Raw genomic sequence first — 25,767 nt, 5'->3', positions numbered from 1 at the left:
TGGCTTCTATGCCCAGCATTTGTCTTGAGGTATCTTTACCACTTGGAAGAATTATGATACTCGGTAAATTTGATATGAGGCACGAATTCTATTTAAGGGTTGTAATTAGGAAGGAAGAAGAAAAGCTATAGAAGTAGCAGGCGGAAGAAAACATGGGAAGATTGATTATTTCTTTGATATATCTTCTTGTAGAGCAACTTCAGCATGTATAGGTTTTAAGCTACTACTTAAATTGCACACACACATTAACATAATAGGAGTATAGTTACATAACCAAAGCATATCTGTAATTACCAGCCATCTGCAGTGAAACCAAGAAAACCAGTTAGGCACCTTAGGCATTTGTGAAAACTTATCTATGATATGGTGGATATTGTCCAAATGAACTTGAACAGTCTGAGAGAAATCAGACAAATTAAAACAACCCATTCCTGGGGACTGTTCATATGCCATATGTTCTTTTAACAATAAATAGTTTGTAGTTGTAAGACTTTGGAGCGCTACAATTTGCACTTCTCCAAATTCTTGGTTGAGTTCCAACAGTATAGATCCAGTCCAATTTTGTTGTTTTACTGTATGCACAGGCCAGCTTAGATATCTCCTTCCTCATTCCCATGGCAGGTCCAGGAACTGGTGGGATGGGTGCATCTACAGCTGTAGCAGTGCGTGGATCTTTGTTGGGGTTTTTTGATGATCATCTTCTGGCATGAGTCTTCCAGAGGGTGCAGATGTTGGAAGTTCTTTTTCATATCGTATCTTAGTTCATTTTCGGGGTAGCCCAATTAGGCTTTGATCCTCTGTATAAACACAAACAGACCCTTTGCCTACACTTTTATATGCCCTTTATACCCTTGTGTAGAACTCGTTGGAGGTTACCACACAGGAACTGCCCTTTTTTTTTTTTTTTTTTTTGCTATCACTAATCTACACTTACATGACGAATATTATGTTTACTAGGCTCTCCCCTATACCAGGTCTCCCCTATAAACCCCTTTACAGTCACTGTCCATCAGCATAGCAAAATGTTGTAGAATCACTACTTGCCTTCTCTGTGTTGTACAGCCCTCCCTTTTCTCCTACCCCCCCATGCATGTTAATCTTAATACCCCCCTACTTCTCCCCCCTTATCCCTCCCTACCCACCCATCCTCCCCAGTCCCTTTCCCTTTGGTACCTGTTAGTCCATTCTTGAGTTCTGTGATTCTGCTGCTGTTTTGTTCCTTCAGTTTTTCCTTTGTTCTTATATTCCACAGATAAGTGAAATCATTTGGTATTTCTCTTTCTCCGCTTGGCTTGTTTCACTGAGCATAATACCCTCCAGCTCCATCCATGTTGCTGCAAATGATTGGATTTGCCCTTTTCTTATAGCTGAGTAGTATTCCATTGTGTATATGTACCACATCTTCTTTATCCATTCATCTATTGATGGACATTTAGGTTGCTTCCAATTCTTGGCTATTGTAAATAGTGCTGCAATAAACATAGGGGTGCATCTGTCTTTCTCAAACTTGATTGCTGCATTCTTAGGGTAAATTCCTAGGAGTGGAATTCCTGGGTCAAATGGTAAGTCTGTTTTGAGCATTTTGATGTACCTCCATACTGCTTTCCACAATGGTTGAACTAACTTACATTCCCACCAGCAGTGTAGGAGGGTCCCCCTTTCTCCACAGCCTCGCCAACATTTGTTGTTGTTTGTCTTTTGGATGGCAGCCATCCTTACTGGTGTGAGGTGATACCTCATTGTAGTTTTAATTTGCATTTCTCTGATAATTAGCGATGTGGAGCATCTTTTCATGTGTCTGTTGGCCATCTGTATTTCTTTTTTGGAGAACTGTCTGTTCAGTTCCTCTGCCCATTTTTTAATTGGGTTATTTGTTTTTTGTTTGTTGAGGCGTGAGAGCTCCTTATATATTCTGGACGTCAAGCCTTTATCAGATGTGTCATTTTCAAATATATTCTCCCATACTGTAGGGATCCTTTTTGTTCTATTGATGGTGTCTTTTGCTGTACAGAAGCTTTTCAGCTTAATATAGTCCCACTTACTCATTTTTGCTGTTGTTTTCCTTGCCCGGGGAGATATGTTCAAGAAGAGGTCACTCATGTTTATGTCTAAGAGGTTTTCGCCTATGTTTTCTTCCAGGAGTTTAATGGTTTCATGGCTTACATTCAGGTCTTTGATCCATTTTGAGTTTACTTTTGTATATGGGGTTAGACGGTGGTCCAGTTTCATTCTCCTACATGTAGCTGTCCAGTTTTGCCAGCACCACCTGTTGAAGAGACTGTCATTTCGCCATTGTATGTCCATGGCTCCTTTATCAAATATTAATTGACCATATATGTCTGGGTTAATGTCTGGATTCTCTAGTCTGTTCCATTGGTCTGTGGCTCTGCTCTTGTGCCAGTACCAAATTGTCTTGATTACTATGGCTTTATAGTAGAGCTTGAAGTTGGGGAGTGAGATCCCCCCTACTTAATTCTTCTTTCTCAGGATTGCTTTGGCTATTCGGGGTCTTTGGTGTTTCCATATGAATTTTTGAATTATTTGTTCCAGTTCATTGAAGAATGTTGCTGGTAGTTTCATAGGGATTGCATCAAATCTGTATATTGCTTTGGGCAGGATGGCCATTTTAACGATATTAATTCTTCCTAGCCACGAGCATGGGATGAGTTTCCATCTGTTAGTGTCCCCTTTAATTTCTCTTAAGAGTGACTTGTAGTTTTCAGAGTATAAGTCTTTCACTTCTTTGGTTAGGTTTATTCCTAGGTATTTTATTTTTTTTGATGCAATTGTGAATGGAGTTGTTTTCCTGATTTCTCTCTCTGTTGGTTCATTGTTAGTATATAGGAAAGCCACAGATTTCTGTGTGTTGATTTTGTATCCTGCAACTTTGCTGTATTCCGATATCAGTTCTAGTAGTTTTGGGGTGGAGTCTTTAGGGTTTTTTATGTACAGTATCATGTCATCTGCAAATAGTGACAGTTTAACTTCTTCTTTACCAATCTGGATTCCTTGTATTTCTTTATTTTGTCTGATTGCCGTGGCTAGGACCTCCAGTACTATGTTAAATAACAGTGGAGAGAGTGGGCATCCCTGTCTAGTTCCCGATCTCAGAGGAAATGCTTTCAGCTTCTCGCTGTTCAATATAATGTTGGCTGTGGGTTTATCATAGATGGCCTTTATTATGTTGAGGTACTTGCCCTCTATTCCCATTTTGCTGAGAGTTTTTAACATGAATGGATGTTGAACTTTGTCAAATGCTTTTTCAGCATCTATGGAGATGATCATGTGGTTTTTGTCTTTCTTTTTGTTGATGTGGTGGATGATGTTGATGGACTTTCGAATGTTGTACCATCCTTGCATTCCTGGAATGAATCCCACTTGGTCATGGTGTATGATCCTTTTGATGTATTTTTGAATTCGGTTTGCTAATATTTTGTTGAGTATTTTTGCATCTACGTTCATCAGGGATATTGGTCTGTAGTTTTCTTTTTTGGTGGGGTCTTTGCCTGGTTTTGGTATTAGGGTGATGTTAGCTTCATAGAATGAGTTTGGGAGTATCCCCTCCTCCTCTATTTTTTGGAAAACTTTAAGGAGAATGGGTATTATGTCTTCCCTGTATGTCTGATAAAATTCCGAGGTAAATCCATCTGGCCCGGGGGTTTTGTTCTTTGGTAGTTTTTTGATTACCTCTTCAATTTCGTTGCTGGTAATTGGTCTGTTTAGATTTTCTGTTTCTTCCTGGGTCAATCTTGGAAGGTTATATTTTTCTAGGAAGTTGTCCATTTCTCCTAGGTTTCCCAGCTTGTTAGCATATAGGTTTTCATAGTATTCTCCAATAATTCTTTGCATTTCCGTGGGGTCCGTCGTGATTTTTCCTTTCTCGTTTCTGATACTGTTGATTTGTGTTGACTCTCTTTTCTTCTTAATAAGTCTGGCTAGAGGCTTATCTATTTTGTTTATTTTCTCGAAGAACCAGCTCTTGGTTTCATTGATTTTTGCTATTGTTTGATTCTTCTCAATTTTATTTATTTCTTCTCTGATCTTTATTATGTCCCTCCTTCTGCTGACCTTAGGCCTCATCTGTTCTTCTTTTTCCAATTTCGATAATTGTGACATTAGACCATTCATTTGGGATTGCTCTTCCTTTTTTAAATATGCTTGGATTGCTATATACTTTCCTCTTAAGACTGCTTTTGCTGTGTCCCACAGAAGTTGGGGCTTAGTGTTGTTGTTGTCATTTGTTTCCATATATTGCTGGATCTCCATTTTGATTTGGTCATTGATCCATTGATTATTTAGGAGCGTGTTGTTAAGCCTCCATGTGTTCGTGAGCCTCTTTGCTTTCTTTGTACAGTTTATTTCTAGTTTTATGCCTTTGTGGTCTGAAAAGTTGGTTGGTAGGATTTCAATCTTTTGGAATTTTCTGAGGCTCTTTTTGTGGCCTAGTATGTGGTCTATTCTGGAGAATGTTCCATGTGCACTTGAGAAGAATGTATATCCCGCTGCTTTTGGATGTAGAGTTCTATAGATGTCTATTAGGTCCATCTGCTCTACTGTGTTGTTCAGTGCTTCCGTGTCCTTACTTATTTTCTGCCCAGTGGATCTATCCTTTGGGGTGAGTGGTGTGTTGAAGTCTCCTAGAATGAATGCATTGCAGTCTATATCCCCCTTTAGTTCTGTTAGTATTTGTTTCACATATGCTGGTGCTCCTGTGTTGGGTGCATATATATTTAGAATGGTTATATCCTCTTGTTTGACTGAGCCCTTTATCATTATGTAGTGTCCTTCTTTATCTCTTGTTACTTTCTTTGTTTTGAAGTCTATTTTGTCTGATATTAGTACTGCAACCCCTGCTTTCTTCTCACTGTTGTTTGCTTGAAATATGTTTTTCCATCCCTTGACTTTTAGTCTGTACATGTCTTTGGGTTTGAGGTGAGTTTCTTGTAAGCAGCATATAGATGGGTCTTGCTTTTTTATCCATTCTGTTACTCTGTGTCTTTTGATTGGTGCATTCAACCCATTAACATTTAGGGTAACTATTGAAAGATATGTACTTATTGCCATTGCAGGCTTTAAATTCGTGGTTACCAAAGGTTCAAGGTTAGCCTCTTTAGTATCTTACTGCCTAACTTAGCTCGCTTATTGAGCTGTTATATACACTGTCTGGAGATTCTTTTCTTCTCTCCCTTCTTGTTCCTCCTCCTCGATTCTTCATATGTTGGGTGTTTTGTGCTGTGCTCTTTTTAGGAGTGCTCCCATCTAGAGCAGTCCCTGTAAGATGTTCTGTAGAGGTGGTTTGTGGAAAGCAAATTCCCTCAGCTTTTGTTTGTCTGGGAATTGTTTAATCCCACCATCATATTTGAATGATAGTCGTGCTGGATACAGTATCCTTGGTTCAAGGCCCTTCTGTTTCATTGTATTAAATATATCATGCCATTCTCTTCTGGCCTGTAGGGTTTCTGTTGAGAAATCTGACGTTAGCCTGATGGGTTTCCCTTTATAGGTGACCTTTTTCTCTCTAGCTGCCTTTAACACTCTTTCCTTGTCCTTGATCTTTGCCATTTTAATTATTATGTGTCTTGGTGTTGCCCTTCTTGGATCCTTTCTGTTGGGGGTTCTGTGTATTTCCGTGGTCTGTTTGATTACTTCCTCCCCCAGTGTGGGGAAGTTTTCAGCAATTATTTCTTCTAAGATACTTTCCATCTCTTTGCCTCTCTCTTCTTCTTCTGGGACCCCTATAATACGGATATTGCTCCTTTTAGATTGGTCACACAGTTCTCTTAATATTGTTTCATTCCTGGAGATCCTTTTGTCTCTCTCTATGTCAGCTTCCATGCGTTCCTGTTCTCTGATTTCAATTCCATCAATGGCCTCTTGCATTCTATCCATTCTGCTTATAAACCCTTCCAGAGTTTGTTTCATTTCTGCGATCTCCTTTCTGGCATCTGTGATCTCTTTCCGGACTTCATCCCATTTTTCTTGCGTATTTCTCTGCATCTCTGTCAGCATGTTTATGATTCTTATTTTGAATTCTTTGTCAGGAAGACTGGTTAGGTCTGTCTCCTTCTCTGGTGTTGTCTCTGTGATCTTTGTCTACCTGTAGCTTTGCCTTTTCATGGTGATAGGAATAGTCTGCAGAACTGGGACGAGTGACGGCTGGAAGGACTTCCTTTCTTGTTGGTTTGTGGCCCTCCTCTCCTGGGAGAACAGCGGCCTCTAGTGGCTTGTGCTGCGCAGCTGCGCGCAGACAGGGTTTCTGCTTCCTGCCCGGCTGCTATGGAGTTAATCTCCGCTGTTGCTGTGGGCGTGGCCTGGCTCGGGCCGCTACTCCAAAATGGTGGAGTCGCGTTGGAGCAGGAGCTGCTGGGAGGCTATTTATCTCCTTAAGGGGCCTCCCTGCTCCCTGCAGCCCAGGGGTTAGGGTGCCCAGAGATCCCGGATTCCCTACCTCTGGATTAAGTGGCCCGCCCTGCCCCTTTAAGACTTCCAAAAAGCACCCGCCAAAACAAAACAACGACCACAAAAAAAAAACAAGAAAAAAAATTTTTTTAATTAAAAAAAAAAAAAAATTTTTAATTAAAAAAAAAAAGGTGGTCGTTCGTTTTTCTTTATTCTCCGGTGCCAGCCTCAGGCCTCTGCTCACCGGTCTTTCTGCCCTGTTTCCCTAATATTGGGGTCCCTGTCCCTTTAAGACTTCCAAAAAGCGCTCGCCAAAACAAAGCAGAGAAAAAGAAAAAAAAAAATGGTCGCGCGCTTTTCTTATGTCCTCTGTCGCCCAGCCTCCAGTGCCTGCTCACTGTTCTTGCTGCCCTGTTTTCCCAGTATCGAGGGCCCTGCACTCTGGCCCGGATGGCGGGGGCTGGGTGCTCGGCAGTCCTGGGCTCCGTCTCCCTCCCGCTCTGCCTGCTCTTCTCCCGCCGGGAGCTGGGGGGAGGGGCGCTCGGCTCCCGCGGGGCTGGGGCTTGTATCTTACCCCCTTCGCGAGGCGCTGGGTTCTCTCAGGTGTGGATGTGGTCTGGATATTGTCCTGGGTCCTCTGGTCTTTATTCTAGGAAGGGTTGTCTTTGTTATATTTTCATAGATATATGTTGTTTTGGGAGGAGATTTCCGCTGCTCTACTCACGCCGCCATCTTCCGCCCCACCCCCAAATATATCTTATAAAAGTAAGAAATGATTCTCACTGTGCCAGATATAGTAGGAAAAACACTGGATTGGGAATCAGAACTGTAATCCCAGCTCTTACACTTGTGACTGATAATCACTTAGTTTTTCTGTATTGTTTTCTTATCTATGTTTAAAATATTGTGAGGAAAGATCTTTATGCATATCTCAGTGTTCAGAGTAGTGTTTTATTAACTAAAAAGTAGAGAACCTTATGACTTTTATATTTTTCTTGCTTTTATTTGTTTATTATTAGTTCATTTGTTTTTATCACTTCATGACAAAGAAATGTTCAACTTTTGAGTGACTTACGTATATGAAGAACAAGAACAATTGCAGAGCCTTGTGTAGGCATCTACCCTTTCCTTAGATTTAGAACACTTGAGAAATGGTTGATGCTGAAAAATACTGATTCTCATGTTGACAGAGAATTAACAAGCTAAGGTGCCCAAAAATAACCAACCTAATCCTTGAAATACTTTGGACCAGGGAAAAGATGGACACATGCCATTATCTGCTTAGAACTCATAATTCATTTTCCTATAGAAACATTGATTAAAAAAGGTAATTAGCTATAGTTCAAAAGGTGCAGGGGTACAGTGTGCTGGAAATATGGATTAAATTTCTTTTTGGTGGAATAATATCCTAACCACTTTTTAGGAGTCTTCTTTTAATCAAAATTTGTTTAGATATACAAAGAATAAATACACCTTTGACATGTTCAGTTTGATGAGTTTTGGCAAATATAGATTTTCATATAACCATGACTCAAATATAGAACATTGCCATCACCCCAGAAAGGATATTGTTTGGGAAGAAAATTTATTTTCTATATTTTGAATAACCTGTTTACAAATGGACTTTCAGAACCCTGCCTTTTTCTAAGCTGAGTTTTGCTTATGTAAAGCTTGAAATCTTCTTTACTTTGAGAAGTCATGTCATAGCTCCTTAATAGTTTTGTCTTCATTACAGCATTACACCAATAACTCGGTTTTCAATATTTTAATCAAAATTTTAGTTTTGCCTTAATTGGTACTTACAAATATGAATAGAGACAATAAAAACATAGAAAGGTATGCAACAAATAGAAAGACATACTTTAAAAATAATTTTCTAACCCCTTTTTTACAGGAATAGTTGCATTGGTTTTTGTGTGTATAAATGTTTCTGACCAGAATTACATACTTTGAATGTTTTTCCTGTATGGCACTGGGTTTCCACTGTTCTCCATATGTCCTCCCTGAGCTTCCCTTGAGAACAGTGGTATCCATTTGTGTAACATTTGTTCCCTCTGCCCAGCAAACTGAATCATAAGGCACAAAATTAGTGGCCAGGGTTCGCTAATAGCATACTTTAGCCAGTATATTTTATTAATCCACATGGGAACCACTGAATAAGTTGTAGGAATCTAATTAACAGTACAGAAGAGAGAAATCTTGTGTTCTTCCCTTTTAGTTTTTACTAATTTTGTATCTCTTGTCCAGAAGTCTGTGTTTTAGCTAAGAATTCATAATGTAGTATCACATGGTTTAAAATTCCTTGTTAATATTATAAGATATACAAGACTTGGAATTTTGCTAGATAGCTAGGGCGTCATGGTCTAAGGAGGATATCTTATTACTGATAATCACTACATTGTCTAGGATTTTCTGAAAGTGGTCATCTGCCATTTACTTGATAAGAGTCAATGCAGGACATGATTGGAATAATTGCTTTAAAGAATATAAATTGTGAGAAGTCTCAAATAAGAACGCATCCCATTAAATGTATAGCCATTGTTTCTGCACAGACTATTTTCCTAAAATGCTAGTTACCTATTCAGTCTAGACACACCAAAAGATCATTTATATGTAATGGATTAACGTTATACTTAAAGATTTTAATGACTAAGAAAATCAAAACTGAAAATCAATTCATTGAAACATGATTATTGGTATTTGCTTTATTATAATTCAAAGAAGCCTTTATTAGAGAAAATAACAAAATGTCACATAACCTTAATAACCTTAATAGCCTTCATATACAGAGTAGTGGTTAATTGTATTTCTTGTATTATTAAGCAGAACTCTCTAAAGTAGTGAATAATTATACAGCGGTGTTACTACCTTTCATATTTTAATAGTACAGTTTAAGTACACTCAGCACAGCAAGTCAAAAAGTGCTTGCCTTTTTTTTTAAACTAAGGTATCATTGATATACAATCTTATGAAGGTTTCACATGAGAAACATTGTGGTTCCTGCATTCACCCATGTTATCAAGTTCCTCCCACCCCCACCCCATTGCCGTCGTGTCCATCAGCGTAGTAAGATGCTATAGAGTCACTACTTGTCTTCTCCGTGCTATACTAGTGCTTGCTTTTCATCCGCAAATGTTTTCTGAATATCAGTAATACTTTTAAAAAAAATCATTTATGTGGGGCTATTCCTTAGTTGAGTGATTTTGAGCTTAACTTTTTAAGGGAACGGATCCTTGTACCTCTGACAGTGTCGCTATGGAAAATAAATAATATTAGATATGCATTAACTGCCTAGGCCAATACGTGACTAAGACTGAACAGCAATTACACATACTCCTCTTTTGATCTTACCATATTTAAACAGAAGACATTTGACTGACTTTAAAAAGCTGTAGTGATAATGTTGAATAGGAATAAGAAAAGCAATGTATGAGAATTATTTGAGTTCCATTTATGACTAATTTAAAAGCTATGTGTTCTTGTTCTCCATATGATTGTGTTTTAAATCCTTACAATCTGTTCATATAGGATGAAGCTTATCTAAGGGCAATTTTGTGTAACAAATAGTCTGGTAAATTTTTTCTTGGTCTCCCAAGCATCCTTCTGCAGTTTTCTGAGCAGATGAATGTCTTTTGGAAAAAATATGAAGAGAATATGAAAATTATTTTAATTTTATCCTGCCGTGGGTGTTGGATTTTTTTTTCTCCCAGTAGAGACAGATGTCGCTGTGATTTCCATCAGACAGAAATGGCCAACCAATAAATATAGGGTTTACTGCATGGCTGTTTTCATAATGTTGAAAAGAGATTTTATTGGTATATAAGCTAAGGGAAATATATTTTACCAAGGTACTGAATCTATAGTGCAAAGTTTAAATATTTTAATAGACTTTACAATACTGAGAATTAAGGCAATTGTACTTGTCAAGAGGTTTTTTTTTTCTGTGTGAACAAATTGTCCGGAGAGTGGAAAGCAGATATAGGTCTGGAGAAGGAGAAGCTGTTAAAGAGGGAAAGACTATTAAATAGATAAATAAAAATGTAAAAAACACCTGGTGTTCACAGACAAGCAGTTCTCTTAGAATGTTCCACCCTCACGACAGGCTTGTTTCCATGTTCCTTTCCAATGACCTTGGGTATTTGTTGTAACCTTTTAATTCTGGCCCAGCTCTTCTATTTCATTACAATTAGACACCCTTGTAATTAGATTAACCCCATTTCATGTGCATAAGAATGTTCGCAAACATCTGTGTTTGCTTGCCTGTCTTCTCGTTTGTTCTTGGGTTGCCCATGGACATCACACCCTTCTAGGGATACCTGTGGTTTTGAGTTATCATTGACATGTTCCTAATACTGTTCTTTTTTAAAAAAATATTTTTAGGTTTGCTAATAATGGCTTCAGTGTCCTTGTTTTTATTGAAAGTTTGATTTTTTAAGTTTTATTAAATGACTAAAGTAATAGGAAGTGTGGAAAGTAAAAGGGAGAAAAAAACTGTAAAATTCCAGTGCCCTAATATCCATTTTACATTTTAATGTTTTTTACTTATTTGTAATATAGTTTCCTAGTTTTTTACGTAACCAGCTCTTATAAGCATTTTTAGTATTGCTGCCAAATCTGTTAAAACTAAATTCTCATTTTTACCACAGTAAAACGCACAGCTTAAAAAGTCCAATAATTTTCCAAGGCTCAGGTCCAATTCCTTTCCACCCCTAGTTTCCACTTCCCACAGGCAACTAGTCTTTCAGCTATTTCTTCATTTACTTTAAGATTTCCAAATAATTTTTTTTGTTGTTATACAAATGAACCCATTTATTAATGTCTACCGGTGCTTCAAATGGTGGCGCTTCTAGTCGTCTTTCAATGCCTTCAGCCTTCTGACGGCCAGCACTCCTGTGACGGCAGCTGCTGTTTTCTCGCAGGCCCCACAGTGCCAGATCCCCACAGCTCATCTCGTCAGCTTGGTTTTGCCACAAAAGGAGCAAGTGTACTTAGCGTGCTGGCTTATTTCAATTTTCTTCACCATTTTCCTGAGGGAGGCACTGTAACGGGTCCCACATTTACCGATGATTCTGACCTTCTTAGTGCGCTTAGCCATGTCACCGCTAGGTGCAAGATGGGAGAGCCCAAATAATGTGTTTTAATTGCTGCTTATTGTTTTCTGTATTATCAGTTTATATTTTTATATTATCTATTATCTACCACCACCTTCTCAATTCTCCCAGTGTAGTTTTGGTCAAACGGTTGTTCAATGTAAATATGATTATCACTTTGTATATAATCACAGCTAGGCTATATATTTAATAATTAAATTTCTTTTCATGCATGAATTTTGTTTTCCCTGAAGTTAATCATTGCTACATTTCTTGTTGTGTGTACTATTAATACATCTCCAAACTCTTCTACAAAAGTGAATAATCTAGTATTTTTCCAACATATCAGGTAATCTATCCATTTAGTTTTTTTTTTTCTCACTGGAGCTTTCTATCTTCGTGCTACAGTTTGAACTGATTGCTTTCTAGTCTGTCATCCTGGGACTTTCCTTCACCATCATCTTGGGAATTATACTGACCTGTCTTCAGAGCTGGATCCCTGGGTTTCTGGCTTCAATAACTTCTTTCTTGGTTTATTTCTTTGTTATGGAGAAGCACACTTTCAAGTAGCCTAGAGAGAAAGAGTACATGGGAGGTACATTTTTGATGCCCAGTCTGCAGATGTCTTTATTCTCCCCTAATATTGGATTGCTAATTTGGTTGGATGTAAAATTTTAAAGTCATTACTGCATTGTCTTCTAGCTTCAAGTGTTATTGTTGAGAATAGCATTTAGTCTGATGTCATCTTGATATCTGATCTTTTGTGCCTGATCTCTTTTTCTCTCTAGAAATGTTTAAGATCCCTAATGTTCTGAAATTTCATAAGGATATACCTGGTATAGGCCTTCTTTTCTTCACTGAGTTGGGTTCATGTAGACCCTTTTAATCTGTGGACCCATTTCCTTCAAATTCTGGGGGATTTTCTTGCATTTTTTTCTTTCTTTAATTTTCTTTCCTCCATTACCTCTGTTCTCTTTTTCTGAAATACATATTACTTGGATATTGGCCCTCCTGACCTGATCCTCTTAATTTTCTTCTCTTTTTTCATCCTATTTTCTGTCTTTTGTCCCCACTTCTTGGGAGATTTCTTCAAGTTTATATTCCAACCTTTATAGTGTACTTTTTATTTCTGCTCTCATACCAGTGATTTCCATAACATGCTTTTTTTTTATTAAGGTATGATTGATATACACTCTTATGAAGGTTTCACATAAAAAAACAATGTGGTTACTACATTTACCCATATTATCAAGTCCCCACCCATACCCAATGCAGTCACTGTCCATCAGTGCAGCAAGGTGCCACAGATCCACTATGTGCCTTCTCTGTGCTATACTGTTCTCCCCGTGATCACCCACACCATGTGTACTAAACATAATACCCCTTCATCCCCTTCTCCCTCCCTCCCGACCTGCCCTCCCACAGCCCTCCCCTTTGGTTTATAGCATATTCTTGTTTCATGGATGTAGATTTGTTCATTGTAGCTATTTTGAAGGTTTTTTTCTCCACATCGTCTCTGCTTCTTCTGAGTACTTTTAGTATTTGATTATTTTATTCTTTTTCAAGTTATTAGTTTTCCTTTTGTGATCTTTGGTTGGTATTCATTTTCAAGAGTGAGACACAAAGCACTCATTGGAACTCTTTCTGGGAAGGTGAGGCTTAGAGCTTCCTTAGGTATGAGATTGATGGTCATAAATGAACTATTTCGTTAGAGTCTCTGTTGGATCATTGTCTCTAGTTCTTTTCCTTTAGGCTGCTCAGCTTCCCCAAGAGGTGTCTCTAGTCTTAGCCTCATTAACTTCCTCATTTCTTTCAGCTCTGCCTGCTGTCCTCAAGTCTAAAGTCCCTCTAGTTCCCGCAGAAAGTATGCAGTAGTCTTTCACCGTGTTAGGAAGAGGTAGTTAGTGGCCTGACTACTGTGTTGGGCCAGGGATCTGGGGGTCCTTACATGTGGGCTTTTAACTAATCTTCCTCCTTCAGTCTCGCCTGCAGTTTCATCGTCAAAGGTGTCTAGTGCTTCTCATTCCTGACCTTTTTGGGGCTCTGTAGAGCAAAATGGCATGCTTTTTGCCTTTTTGCCTTTGTTCCCTCCCCAGTGCCAGATATGTGGCTTTCAGCTTTCCCAGCTCATACTAGTCTACTTTGCAGCTTCTAAGATGTTTTGAACTCCAGCTCTGCTATTATCCCCCCTCCAGTTCATTTTGTTTTCATTGCTGTTGTTGTTTTCATTCCCCTTATTCTCATTTTGGGGAGATTTCAGGAGGGATTAAAGGTAAGGTGTTCTGTTTAATTTGTCTTGGTCAGCCAGAAGGCTGCCTAATCTTTTCACTGTTTTCATTTTTAATGATTATATATTTTATCCATTTATCATACTTTATTCATTTACCTGTTTTTTGGCATGTAGATGACTTCCAATTTATTGCTATTGCAAGAAGCTTCTTTTATGCTGATAGCTTTTTTTATGTTAGGTTCTTTTCTTTTTATTTTGCCAAATACACATAATGATTTATTGACATGGCATTACAATACACGATATGTTCAATGATATTTCATAATATGTTCATTATTGTCCTTCATTAGTAATGCACAGTGCGATGAGCCATGCTAAACTGCAGTGAATGTGGTATATAAATGTAGTATTTCCATCAGTCCTTACACATGCATCTGAAATGCATCGCCTCAGTTGACTGTGTTTTTGGTTCTACTGAATAAACCTGTTCCTTTGGTTTACACCAGAAGAAGTAACCAGAGGGGTGAGTGTCTGTCATATATATAAATCTGTGTTTCCAGACTCTTTAATATCATTGTGTGGATGTATTTTAATTTATTTAACCAATGTTCTTTTAATGGACATTTAGGTTATTTTCCAGTTTTCCAGTATTTTGAGTAACAATGCAGTGAACATCCATATTCATATATCTTTGTGGACTTACCTGATAATTTTGAGATAAAGAAATTGAATTGATGAGTCAAAATGTATGACATTTAAAATTTGATAAGTTAATTGCCAAACTGCCTTCCACAAAAGTTGAATCAGCTTACATTCCCACTAATATTTGTGTCAGTTTATACTCCCACTATAGTACATGAATCTGACTCTTTCCCCACAAATTCACCGACACTGGATATCACTAATCATTTAGAATTTTGCCGATATGCTGGGCAAAAACTGATGTCCTACTAATTCTTTTAATTTGAATTTATTGATGAGGTTGAACATCTTTTTTTTTCTTCTAAAGAAATTTACTGGTCATTTGTATTTCTGTATAAATTTTTCTGTACATGTCCTTTGCCCAATTTCCAACCTTAAGTCTCAGTTTCTGTTCTTAGAGAATTCCTTATAAATTATTGCCTTAACCATTTACTTGTATGTATGTTGTGTGTATTTTTCCCAGTTTTAAAAAATTGTAATGTTGTCTAAGGTATATTTTTCCATGCAGAATTTTTTTCTGCACTCAAATCTGTCAATCTTTTCCTTTATGGTTAGCTTTTGTCTCGTTGCTCAGGTTTAAATAGTGTGACCAAGACTTTCTTGTGCTTCTTGCCTTCATTTCACCTTCTGTGGAAGTTAAATATGGAATCCAGATACTTAAGCAATTCCATCTACTTCTGCTTATCATTTCTTCCTGCATTTACTCCTAGGTTCATTTTCCTTTTTCATGAAGTATATCCTTTGATAGTTCTTTCAGTGAAGGTCTGATAGTGGTAAACTCTCTTCATTTTACTTGTCTTAAAGTGTCTATTTTTACCTTCATTTTTGTATAATAATTAGATGAGTATGGAGGTCTAAGTTTACATTTTCACTCAATCCATTGAAGATGCTATTTTATTATCTTTAGACTGCATTTAACTCTTGAGAAATCTGTTACAGTGTGTCATTCTTTCGTAGGTCAACATTTTTTTCCTCTCTGGTTACTTTTTTTAAAAAAAGTCTCTATTTTTTAATTCCTTCTTAAAACATTTTTTTAGATAATTTACATACATAAAAATTTACCTTTTTTTATTAAGGTATCATTGATATGCAATCTTATGCAGGTTTCACATGAGCAACATTGTGGTTACAAAAAAAATTTACCATTTTGAAGTGTGTATTTCCATGGTTTTAGTATACTTGCTGTGTTGCACAACCATCTCATGTTAGGCTATTTTCTTAGAATAAGAATAAGGTGGATGTATTTAAACATATCTTGCTTTATAAAAAGGACTGTTCCAATTTTGAGTACCAGCAGGGTGTGTGATTATCCAGTTTCACTGTATTTGTTACATCATTGTTAGTTTCACCATAAAAAAATCTTTCTGAGAAGCTAAAAATTCTTTTGTACTGATTAATTTTTAAATATCCTTCAGCAGAATTGAAATGTTTATTCAGAAAGCAATATATTCTACCTTGTTTAAATTTTTATTCTAAGCATGTATTACTTTTGTAATATAAAAAAAAGCAAATTAAAGTAATGCACAGTCATTATTTTTAATTAGAAAATAAATAAAAATATAAAGAAGAAAATTAATTGCCAGTAATACCACTACCCAGAGGTAACATTTTGATAATTGTGTGTGTGTGCCTATGTGCATGTGTGTGTATGTGTGTGTATGACAGAGTGCACATACATATCTATGTAACATACCATACTCTTTTTTAAAAAGTTAGAATCATCTATATGAAGTATTTTTTTTAATGTATCATTGTATTTTCTCTTGTCATTAATTATAAATCTGAAATGTAGCTTGTTTAGTTCACTGGTATTAAAAACATTCTTTAATCCTTGTGATTACAGCGTATACTGCTGTGACATTATAACCAACAATTTATGTAAGAACACTCTGAATGTTCTTTTTAAGACTTAGAAAAATGTAAAAGTTATCCTTGCCCTTTTTTGGTATGTTCTGCCCTAAATCTTTAAAGATTTAACTTAATAATTATTGCTTTCCCATTTAATTTTCTTTCTGTATAACCTAATAAAGTTCTGTGGGTTATATGTTGTCAAATGTGTGACATCTGGGTTTTTTTTTTAATTAATGTCAGTGCTATGCTCTTTAGTTTATGAGCTCCTTTTGGGCAGTTCAGACGGAAGTTTTCATTTGTGAATATTACCTTGCCATAGAATATCTAGAGGAAATAGTACTACTCAAGTGCTTTCAATGTTGATGTGACTAAAATTTAACTCAAATCTGCTTCTACATATCCTGGAAGAACTTAGGGAAATTTGTTACATTTAGATCAAACATAGAGCCCAGTATTCTCAACATGCACACACACGTTTGTGTACATTTTTGAGAATATTACTTCTTGAATACATTCTCATGATTCAAAATGCAAAATAATATAAAAAAGAATACATTGGGAAATCTGGGTCCTATCCCATCCTTGTCCACTTTATTCATCTTCCCTTCCCCATATATGTAATTACTTCTCCTAGTATTCTTTAGTATATCTTTATGTAAATGCAAGCAAAAAAAATGAATATATGTTCTTATTTTTCCTTCTTTCTTATTCAAAAAATAGTATACTATATATAATGTTCTGTACCTTGTTATTTTCACTTAATTATCTTGGAGATCTTTCTACAGTGGTATGTAGAGAACTTGCTCATTCTTTAAGAGTCAGTGTGGAAATGGCTAATTAACCATTCCCCTATAGATGAACACTTGGCTAACCAATGTATTTTTTTTTAATGTATGTTTTTTAAACTCCTTCAGGTGGATATGGACAAGAGTGGTGAAATGCGACTTATAGAACTGGATGAGTCTTTCAAAAGTGAACATACTGTTTTTGTAACACCACCTGAGATCCCCCATCTACCCAATGGTGAAGAACCCCCTTTACAGTACAGGTATTCAAGAGGCAGAATGTTTGAGATTGAAAGAGAGAAGCAATCCATCATCTGTGACGTAGCTTTCTAAGGACTGTGGTATTTTCAAAAATCCAAACTTTACAGATCCCTAATTTTTAGGTGGTAAGCAAGCTTATCCCACATCCATTATTAAGTTTTGAGGTATAAAATGAAAAAATATTATTATTTTGCATAACATAGACTTGAAAAGTTCTCTATATCTGCAAAAACATCTGTTCTCATAAATGTTGATTGATGATAAATTCAGTTAGGACCCCACCCCACAGAAGTGCAACACTTTTATTATGGAATTTTGATTTTTGTTTCTCACTAAAGTTGGATTCCTCACTTTCCATCTCCTTCCCTACACACATTGATTACTGTAACCTTGGTTTACAAAAGGGATTGAATCTAAAGTCAATATTTGTGGACTTGATTTGGATGATATTTTTTTAGGCTATTAATTTGTCTGTGTTTTTTTGAATTTTAAGTCGTAGAAATTCAGAAGTCTTGGAATTGATCATTAATTTAGGAAATTTGGTCAGACCCTGCACTAAATTCTCATTGTATGGACTTGAATGATGAACTGTTTCTGCCTTCTAGTCTAGTGGGAAGGAGAAAAGTTCTGAGCACAGCGAAATAGGGTTATGATGGATGTAGACTTACTGTACATCTGTCTATCTAGATGTATATTATCATATATATTTGTTATATACTAGAGGTAGTTTCCAGTATACATGTATTTTTATTTAAAATGGTATTTCCTTTAAGATATTTTAATGTTTTTTTATTTCCCAATAATATTTTCTTACTTAATTTAAAGATCCTAATACTATTTTACATGTGTTACTCAATCAGTTCACAGTTTGTTATTTTAATTGAAAAAGGAATTTTCAGGGAATCCTCATTTATAACTTGGATTAAATTCCTTTTACAGATAAAGTGGTGTAATAGGTGTTTGTGAATGTTGATTAATTCGTAGGACACTAGATTCCTGCCCTTACTTTTAATGTATTGATGATGCTGATCATATCACTGTCTGTCTTTTGTCAGACATTTAAAATATTTCTCCTAATATCCTTTCCCTTTTTCTTTCAAAACAAGCTCTCATTTCTTTTATCTCTTTTGTACATTATACTTCTAAGACTTCTTTTGGCATGTTCACTAATACAGTTTTTTCTTTTTGCAGTTTCATTTTATCTTTTTAATTTAAATGTTACTTTCAGATTTAGTACTTTGATAAGGAAATCACTTAGCTTCGAAGTTCCTATTTTTTAAGGAGTCTAAATCACTTTTTAAATTGAGACTACCAATATAATTTTGGTGTAACCATACCCATCATTGGAAAAACAACTTAAAAAACATAAATGCCTTTAATGAGCACAGTGGGTCCTTTCAGTAAGAGATGGGCCATATACTTACTTGTCTCTATAAAATAATAAGGCAATAAGTTTCCATAAGGTACACAAAGTGGTTTTACTATCACACCATATGTGTGTGTGTGTGTGTGTGTGTATACACACTGAGTTTTTTTAAGGCAACACAGTTTTTTTGAACTTCTTTGCTATTTTATTCCTACTTACCAGTCATTACCAATATTTTCTTAGTTTCCTGAATTTGCCTATAGTAATGGTGATACAGTTTACCATCTTTTATTATAGTTTTCTTAATTAAAACCATTATATGCCTATAAGAGTTTTTTGTGATCAAAGTAGATTCTTTTAGTAGAAGCTAATGATGATGATAATGATGATCATGTTAAATGTTACTACTTATTATTATTTGCAAACCACTTAACACATTCAATAAAAGTGCTTCACGTCATTTTATTTAATTCTGCCCTTTATGGGCCAAATATTGTTTTATCCAGATGATAAAACTGAAGGGTAGAACACTTAACAAAACTTGCCTGGTTTCCCTTAGCTGATTTTTATGCTAGATGTGCAATTGTTTTTTACTTGTAGTATAGTCGGCATATAATATCGTATTAGTTTCAGGTCTACAACATAGTGATGCAGCAATTATATATGTTAGGGAATGATCACCATGATAGTTATTGTAATAAAGTTATTACAATATTATTGACTATATTGTCGTTTTATCCGTCTGACATACTTATTTTATAGATGTAAGTATGTACCTCTTAATCCCCTTCACCTATTTCTCCTTTCCCCAACCCCTCCCCACCCCCGGCAGCCACCAGTTTGTTTTCTGTATTTATGAGTTGGTTTCTAGGTTTTAGTCAGTTTGTTCATTTGTTTTGTTTTTTGGATTCCATATATGTGAAATCATACGGTATTTGTCCTTCTCTGCTTTGCTTATTTCACTTAGCACATAATACCCTCTAGATCCGTCTGTGTTGCTGGCAAGATTTCCTTCTTTTTTATGGCTGAGTAATAGTCCATTGTGTATATGTACCATATCTAATTTATCCATTCATTTGCCAGTGGACACTTAGCTTGCTCCATATCTTGCCTATTGTAAATAATGCTGCAATAAACAAAGGGGTGCACATACCTTTTTGAATTAGTGTTTTTGTTTTCTTTGTATAAATACCAAGATGGAGAGTTACTGGAGAGTTATTTTTTTATTTTTGAGGAGCCTCCGTACTGTTTTTCATAGTGGCCGTACCGATTTACATCCCCATCAACAGTGTATGAGAGTTCCCTTTTCTCTGCATCTTCACCCACATGTGTTATTTCTTGTCTTTTTGATACTGATTGGTGGGAGATGATATTTCATTGCAGTTGTTATTTGCATTTCCCTGGTGAATAATGATGTTGAGCTCTTTTCATGTGTCTGTTGAACATCTGTATGCATTCTTTGGAAAAAATGTCTATTCTATTCCTCTGCCCACTTTTTAATCAAATTATTATTATTTTTTTTAATTTTTTTGTTGAGTTGTATGAGTTCTTTTACATTATGGATATTAGTCCCTTATTGGCTAAATCATTTGCAAATATATTCCCCCATTCAGCAGGTTGCCTTTTCATTTTGTTGATGGTTTCCTTTGCTGTGTAGAAGCTTATTGGTTTGATACATGGTCTCACTTGTTTATTTTTGCTTTTGTTTCCCTTGCCTGGGGAGACTATCCTGAAAAAAATTGCTGAGATCAGGGTCCAAGAGGTTGCTACCTATGTTTTCTTTTAGGAGTTTTATGGTTTCCGGTGTTATATTTAGGTCTTTGATCTATTTTGAGTTTGTTTTTACATATGTATAAGAAAGTGGGTTCACTTCATTCTTCTGCAGGTAGCTGTCCAATTCTCTAGACTACTGAAGAAACTGTCTTTTCCCCATTGTATATTCTTGCCTTCTTTGTCATAGATTAATTTGCCATAGAAGTGAATTTATTCTGGGCTCCCTATTCTGTTCCATTGATCTGGTTGTCTGTTAACTTTGCTGCTCAGGAGCTTTTGATTATTACAGCTTTGTAGAATAGTTTGAAATCAAACTATTGGGAGTGTGATACCTCCAGTTTTGTTGTTCTTTCTCAGGATTGCTCTGGCTGTTTCAGGCCTTTTGTGGTTCCATACATAATTCAGGATTATTTATGCTAGTTCTGTGAAAATACCTTTGGTATTTTGATAGGGATTGCATTGAATCTGTAGATTGCTTTGGGAAATATGAATATTTTAACAATGTTAATTGTTCTGCTAATTATAATTAACAGTATTAATCCATGGGCACAGTATATCTTTCCATTTTTCTGTGTTGTCTTTTCAGTGTCTTTCATCAAAGTCTTAGTTTTCAGAGTACAGGCCTTTCGCCTCCTTGGATAGATTTACTCCTGGATATTTTATTCTTTTTTTTGATGCAATTGTAAATGGGATTGCTTTCTTAATTTCTTTTTCTGCTAGTTCATCATTAGTATATATAAATGCAATGGATTTCTGTACATTGATACTGTATCCTGAAACTTTGCTGAATTCATTTATTCTAATAGTTCTTTGGTAGAGTCTTTAGGGTATTCTATATATAATATCATGTCATCTGCAAATAGTGACAGTTTTACTTCTTCCTTACCAATTTGGATGCCTTTCCTTCCTTCCTTCCAACTTCCTTCCTTCCAACTTCCTTCCTTCCTTCCAACTTCCTAACTTCCTTCCTTCCAACCTCCTTCCTTCTTTCCTTTCTTCCTTCCTTCCAACTTCCTAACTTCCTAACTTCCTAACTTGCAGTACTATGTTGAATACAAGTGCTAAGAGTGGACATCCTTGTCTTGTTCCTGATCACAGAGGAAAAGCTTTCACCATTGAGTATGATGTTTATGCCTTTAAGAATATTATATAGTTAGTTAAGTTTGCTGCTCAGGAGCTTTTTCTGTTCTTTTCAATATGTCGTATTGCTAACTTCTGTTAACCTTTTAAATACCCAAAACATCTTGCTCTAGCACCCAAATTAGGCCTATCTCTTCATAAAATCACCCATGCTAAACTTTTTTCTTCTTATAAGCTCTTCGATTTTCTTTCTCATAAACCAATTCCTAATATGACAGCTTGTCCTAAAGTGTCAATATGTTATTTATACCTTTAAAGAGAGAGGTTCTACAGTAATACAGTAATATATTAATCCAAAGCAATGATATTAATGACTGTCCTATTCATAAAAGTATTGATTTGGGTGGGCCCTTTACCAACTGTGTATTATTTGATATGTTTGCTATGTATTTACTTGAATACTAACTTACAAAGTTTACTTGACTTACTTTGGGGTTTGATGCAAAGGTCAGCAAAATATCAAGTTATTTCACTTTTTTTCCTCCAAAATATATACTTGAGTTTGCATTTGGCTATTTTATTTCTAAATATTATAGTAAGAAAAGCAACATTAGCATGACTATTTGTTGAGTATATATCATAGTGTGATGAAGAAAGATAGTTAAAATAAATTCAAAGTTAAGTTATTGGTCATAATTTTTTCTAGGTTGTAACCAGTATGTCATCTATGTGTGTTTGAGATTTTTTTTTTCTTTTCAACAACAGCTATAATGGATTTCCAGTTCTTAGGAACAATTTATTTGAGAGACCTGAAGGATTTCTACAAACACCAAAGAGCAAATTGCCTTCAAAATCAAGTTGTCCTAGTAGCCCTTCTCCTATGTTTAGAAGAACAAAGCAGGTGCTTTGATAATTTTGTACTCGTTATGTTATCAAATACCAGAGCAAAAAGAAATATAACACTCATCCCTCCTTAACATATTTTACTCTACCCCATATTTAACTGCTATTATATTATTATATTCCCTGAGGTATTCTGAAGATAATTTAGAGTAATCTGACTTTAAAAAATCAGCTAGTTCTCTTGTCCTATAACTTTATTTTACATATCATATAATATAAATTCAAGCAGAGGCTTGAATATATATTAATTACAGACAGATTCTTTTATTAGGGAAACATTATAAAAGCATGGGACTTGTACTTCAGCAGTTAAATATGAATGCTTAAGTGTGTAAATTGTTAATGAGATCCTTGCATTTTTTTTTCTAGGAGATTAAATCAGCCCATAAAATTGCCAAGAGGTATTCTTCCATTCCTCAGATGTGGTCTAGGTGTCTTCTGCGTCACTGTTACGGACTATGGTTTATTTGTCTCCCAGCTTACGTGAAAGTATGTCATTCAAAAGTCAGGGCTCTGAAAACAGCATATGACGTGCTTAAAAAAATGCAGTCAAAGAAGATGGATCCACCTGATGAGGTAACAGTTCTTCTTTAAAATGTGTTATTTTGTTCTGGATTTATGTACATAGGTATTTTGTTTCTGTACTCTTTTGAATTTACTGTGTTCCAGGTGTGCTACCGCATTCTTATGCAGCTCTGTGGACAGTATGATCAGCCAGTGCTTGCTGTTCGAGTGCTTTTTGAAATGCAGAAAGCTGGTATTGACCCCAATGCCATTACTTATGGTTATTATAATAAGGTAATTACTTTCTTTGAATGAAGAAAGAGTATAACTTTTGTGACTATACAACCTTCATTTAATGGTAGAAATAATTGATGCAGGGATTACTGGTATTTATTTTAGGGTATTTAAAATGTTTTGTAAATCAAGTAAGGTTTTTATTCTGTTTTGTGTTAGACAATCTGTTGAGATATTCTTTATTTAGCTTGACTCTAAAGCCAATTTCTGTTCATTTATAAAGATTATTTTACTAATTATTTTACTTTGTTCAATGAATAGGCTGTTTTGGAAAGTACCTGGCCTTCAAGAAGTCATAGTGGCTATTTTCTTTGGACAAAATTAAGGAATGTTGTCTTAGGAGTAGCACAGTTCAAAAGAGCTTTAAAGAAACATGCACACTTATCACAAACAACTCTCTCAGGTAATTAAGAGATTTTAAGGGATGTATGTGGTTTACTTTTTCTTTAAAATTAAATGGCTAATTATGCTTTACATTTTTAGAAGTTTTAAGTAGCTTCAAAATATTGAATGTTTTCTAGTGTTTATTGCCATTTAGCAAATTCTAGTATTATTTTTCCCATTTAAAAAACACCAAATTTCACTTTTCTCCTTTTTTTAACTTAAATTATCAACCTTTTGTGGTCTTTTTTAAGTTTTCGTTAATAATTCACAAAAGGTTTCTTTGTTATAGTTGTGTTTTGCTAATTACCTGGCACTTTTCATGTTTAGAATTAGTAGATTATTAGCTTGAGCAACAAACTAATGTGTATTTTTGGTATCTCCCTGAGTAGTAAAATGCTGTCAAATTGTGTTCTTAAGCAGATGGCAGTGACCTGGATGCTGTTAGTCATGGCAGCATGGATAGTTGTCATGGGACACACACTGTGGAGCAGGCACCTTTTAATACGGGTTTAATCAAAGTATATGCTACTGATGATAGATCTAGTACAGGTTTGTGTGTGCTTATGTATACATTTATTACAGTACATTTTAAAAACTAAATTTGCTAGCCTGTCGTTTTTAGATTTTAATTTTCAATGCTGTGTTTAATTAACTGTCACTTTTTAATTTTATATATTAGGTACTAAATTTGCTGTTGTGTTTAATAACTATATGCAATTTTATTCATTCTTTATTTGAACAAAAATAAAAGTTTAAGAGAGTTTATTCAAGTATTTAGTCCGTGATAATCCAATTAAATCTGGATAGCACACAGATCTCTTTATCATATCATTTTCTTAGGAAAAGCTCTTCTTTATAGTTATGAAAATGTTATTAGAGTTAAAAAAAAAAACTTATAGCCCTGCTCTGAATTAGTAGTACCATATCAACATCAATTTTCTAGTTTTAACAATGTACAATGTTTCATGTAAGATAGTATCTTTGGGGAAAGTTGGATAAAAGGTACACAAGAACTGTCTGGACTGTATTATTTTTGCAACTTCTTGTGAGTTTTAAACTATATTAAAATAAAAAGTTAGAGTAAAAATGTTTGATACATATAAAACTTGTAACATTCTAGCAGTGAAGATGGCATTAACTCATTAAAATATAAAATTTGTACATAAGCTTTCTCCACGTATTATTAAAACCGACATACCTTAAAAAAATTACTTGAATAATTTGGTCTTTTTCATTAAAAATCACATTTAAAATCACACATGACTTTTGAATATAGTAGAAGACCCACCTCTTAGAAATTTTAAATTTAAAAATTCAAGCATTCATCATTAAATATGAAGCCTTCTATCTCTGCAAGTGGTAACATTCTCTTAGTCTTTCTCTTATGCCTACCTCTAAGAGTAATATTTATTCTTAGATATAAATATAAAATAAGTAACTTGTGTTGAAATGTAATTTTCAGAAGTTGTTCTTCCTTGGCTGGTGTTATTTCTTGATTGTGCAATGTGTATTTAATCAGAATTATAACAGTTATCCTTGGGCATTTTCTCTTAAAAATGAAAAAAATCTATCTTTTGTTTTTAGCTATGACCTTTAAAAAGTCTATCTTGAAGCAATGCAGAACCTAATAAAAGCATGGACTTCATCAAGATTATATGCACATTTAAGAATTTTGTAGTTTCTTAGGAGATAAGAGCTGAGAGTTTGATTAGAAAAAAGACAAACTCAAAATTAATACCAAAAGATATTAAAGTAAAATACAATTTCATTAGATGATTCTTGACAAGTTTATAACAGCATTCCATATATAGTCTGTCATATAATCATAACAACCTTGTGTGTTATAAGTCTGGGAATTTGAAATCCAAACCTAAAGGTTAAGTGCTTACTTAAAATAATGTCTCCTAAGACAGAGAAGTAGTATTCAAAACCTTATGTTTTGATGTTAAGATAGTGAAAACAATTGGCTGAATATTACTAAGCCTATTTAACAGAACAATGTATTAGAAGTTTTCTGATAACAATGCAACTTCTGCTTTTCTTAACAATAACTTTAACACTAGATTTTTTCCCCTCATTCTCGTGTATTTGTATTCATTTGCAATTCGATAATTATTCACTTGAATTTTCAGAAAAAGTAATTAC

The 25,767-nt window shown here is 35.2% G+C and overlaps 1 protein-coding gene across 8 annotated transcripts in view; it reads left to right on the top strand.

Annotated features, from left to right (window-relative positions):
- The window catches only part of DENND4A (DENN domain containing 4A), a 158,125-nt gene that overhangs the window by 92,792 nt on the left and 39,566 nt on the right, over positions 1-25,767 (top strand). For 4 of the 8 annotated variants that reach the window (XM_057488902.1, XM_036932282.2, XM_057488901.1 and 1 more), the window contains 6 exons: positions 17,187-17,320; positions 22,303-22,438; positions 22,810-23,016; positions 23,110-23,238; positions 23,500-23,641; positions 24,040-24,171. In XM_057488902.1, coding sequence (XP_057344885.1) covers positions 17,187-17,320; positions 22,303-22,438; positions 22,810-23,016; positions 23,110-23,238; positions 23,500-23,641; positions 24,040-24,171 — 880 coding nt within the window. The remainder of the gene's footprint in view (positions 1-17,186; positions 17,321-22,302; positions 22,439-22,809; positions 23,017-23,109; positions 23,239-23,499; positions 23,642-24,039; positions 24,172-25,767) is intronic. The other 4 variants (XM_057488903.1, XM_036932283.2, XM_057488905.1 and 1 more) reach the window with 2 other exon arrangements.

Source organism: Manis pentadactyla, chromosome 11, assembly GCF_030020395.1.
Source record: "Manis pentadactyla isolate mManPen7 chromosome 11, mManPen7.hap1, whole genome shotgun sequence".
In the NCBI taxonomy this organism is placed as follows: Eukaryota; Metazoa; Chordata; class Mammalia; order Pholidota; family Manidae; genus Manis; species Manis pentadactyla.
This window is presented reverse-complemented; position numbering and strand designations above follow the sequence as displayed.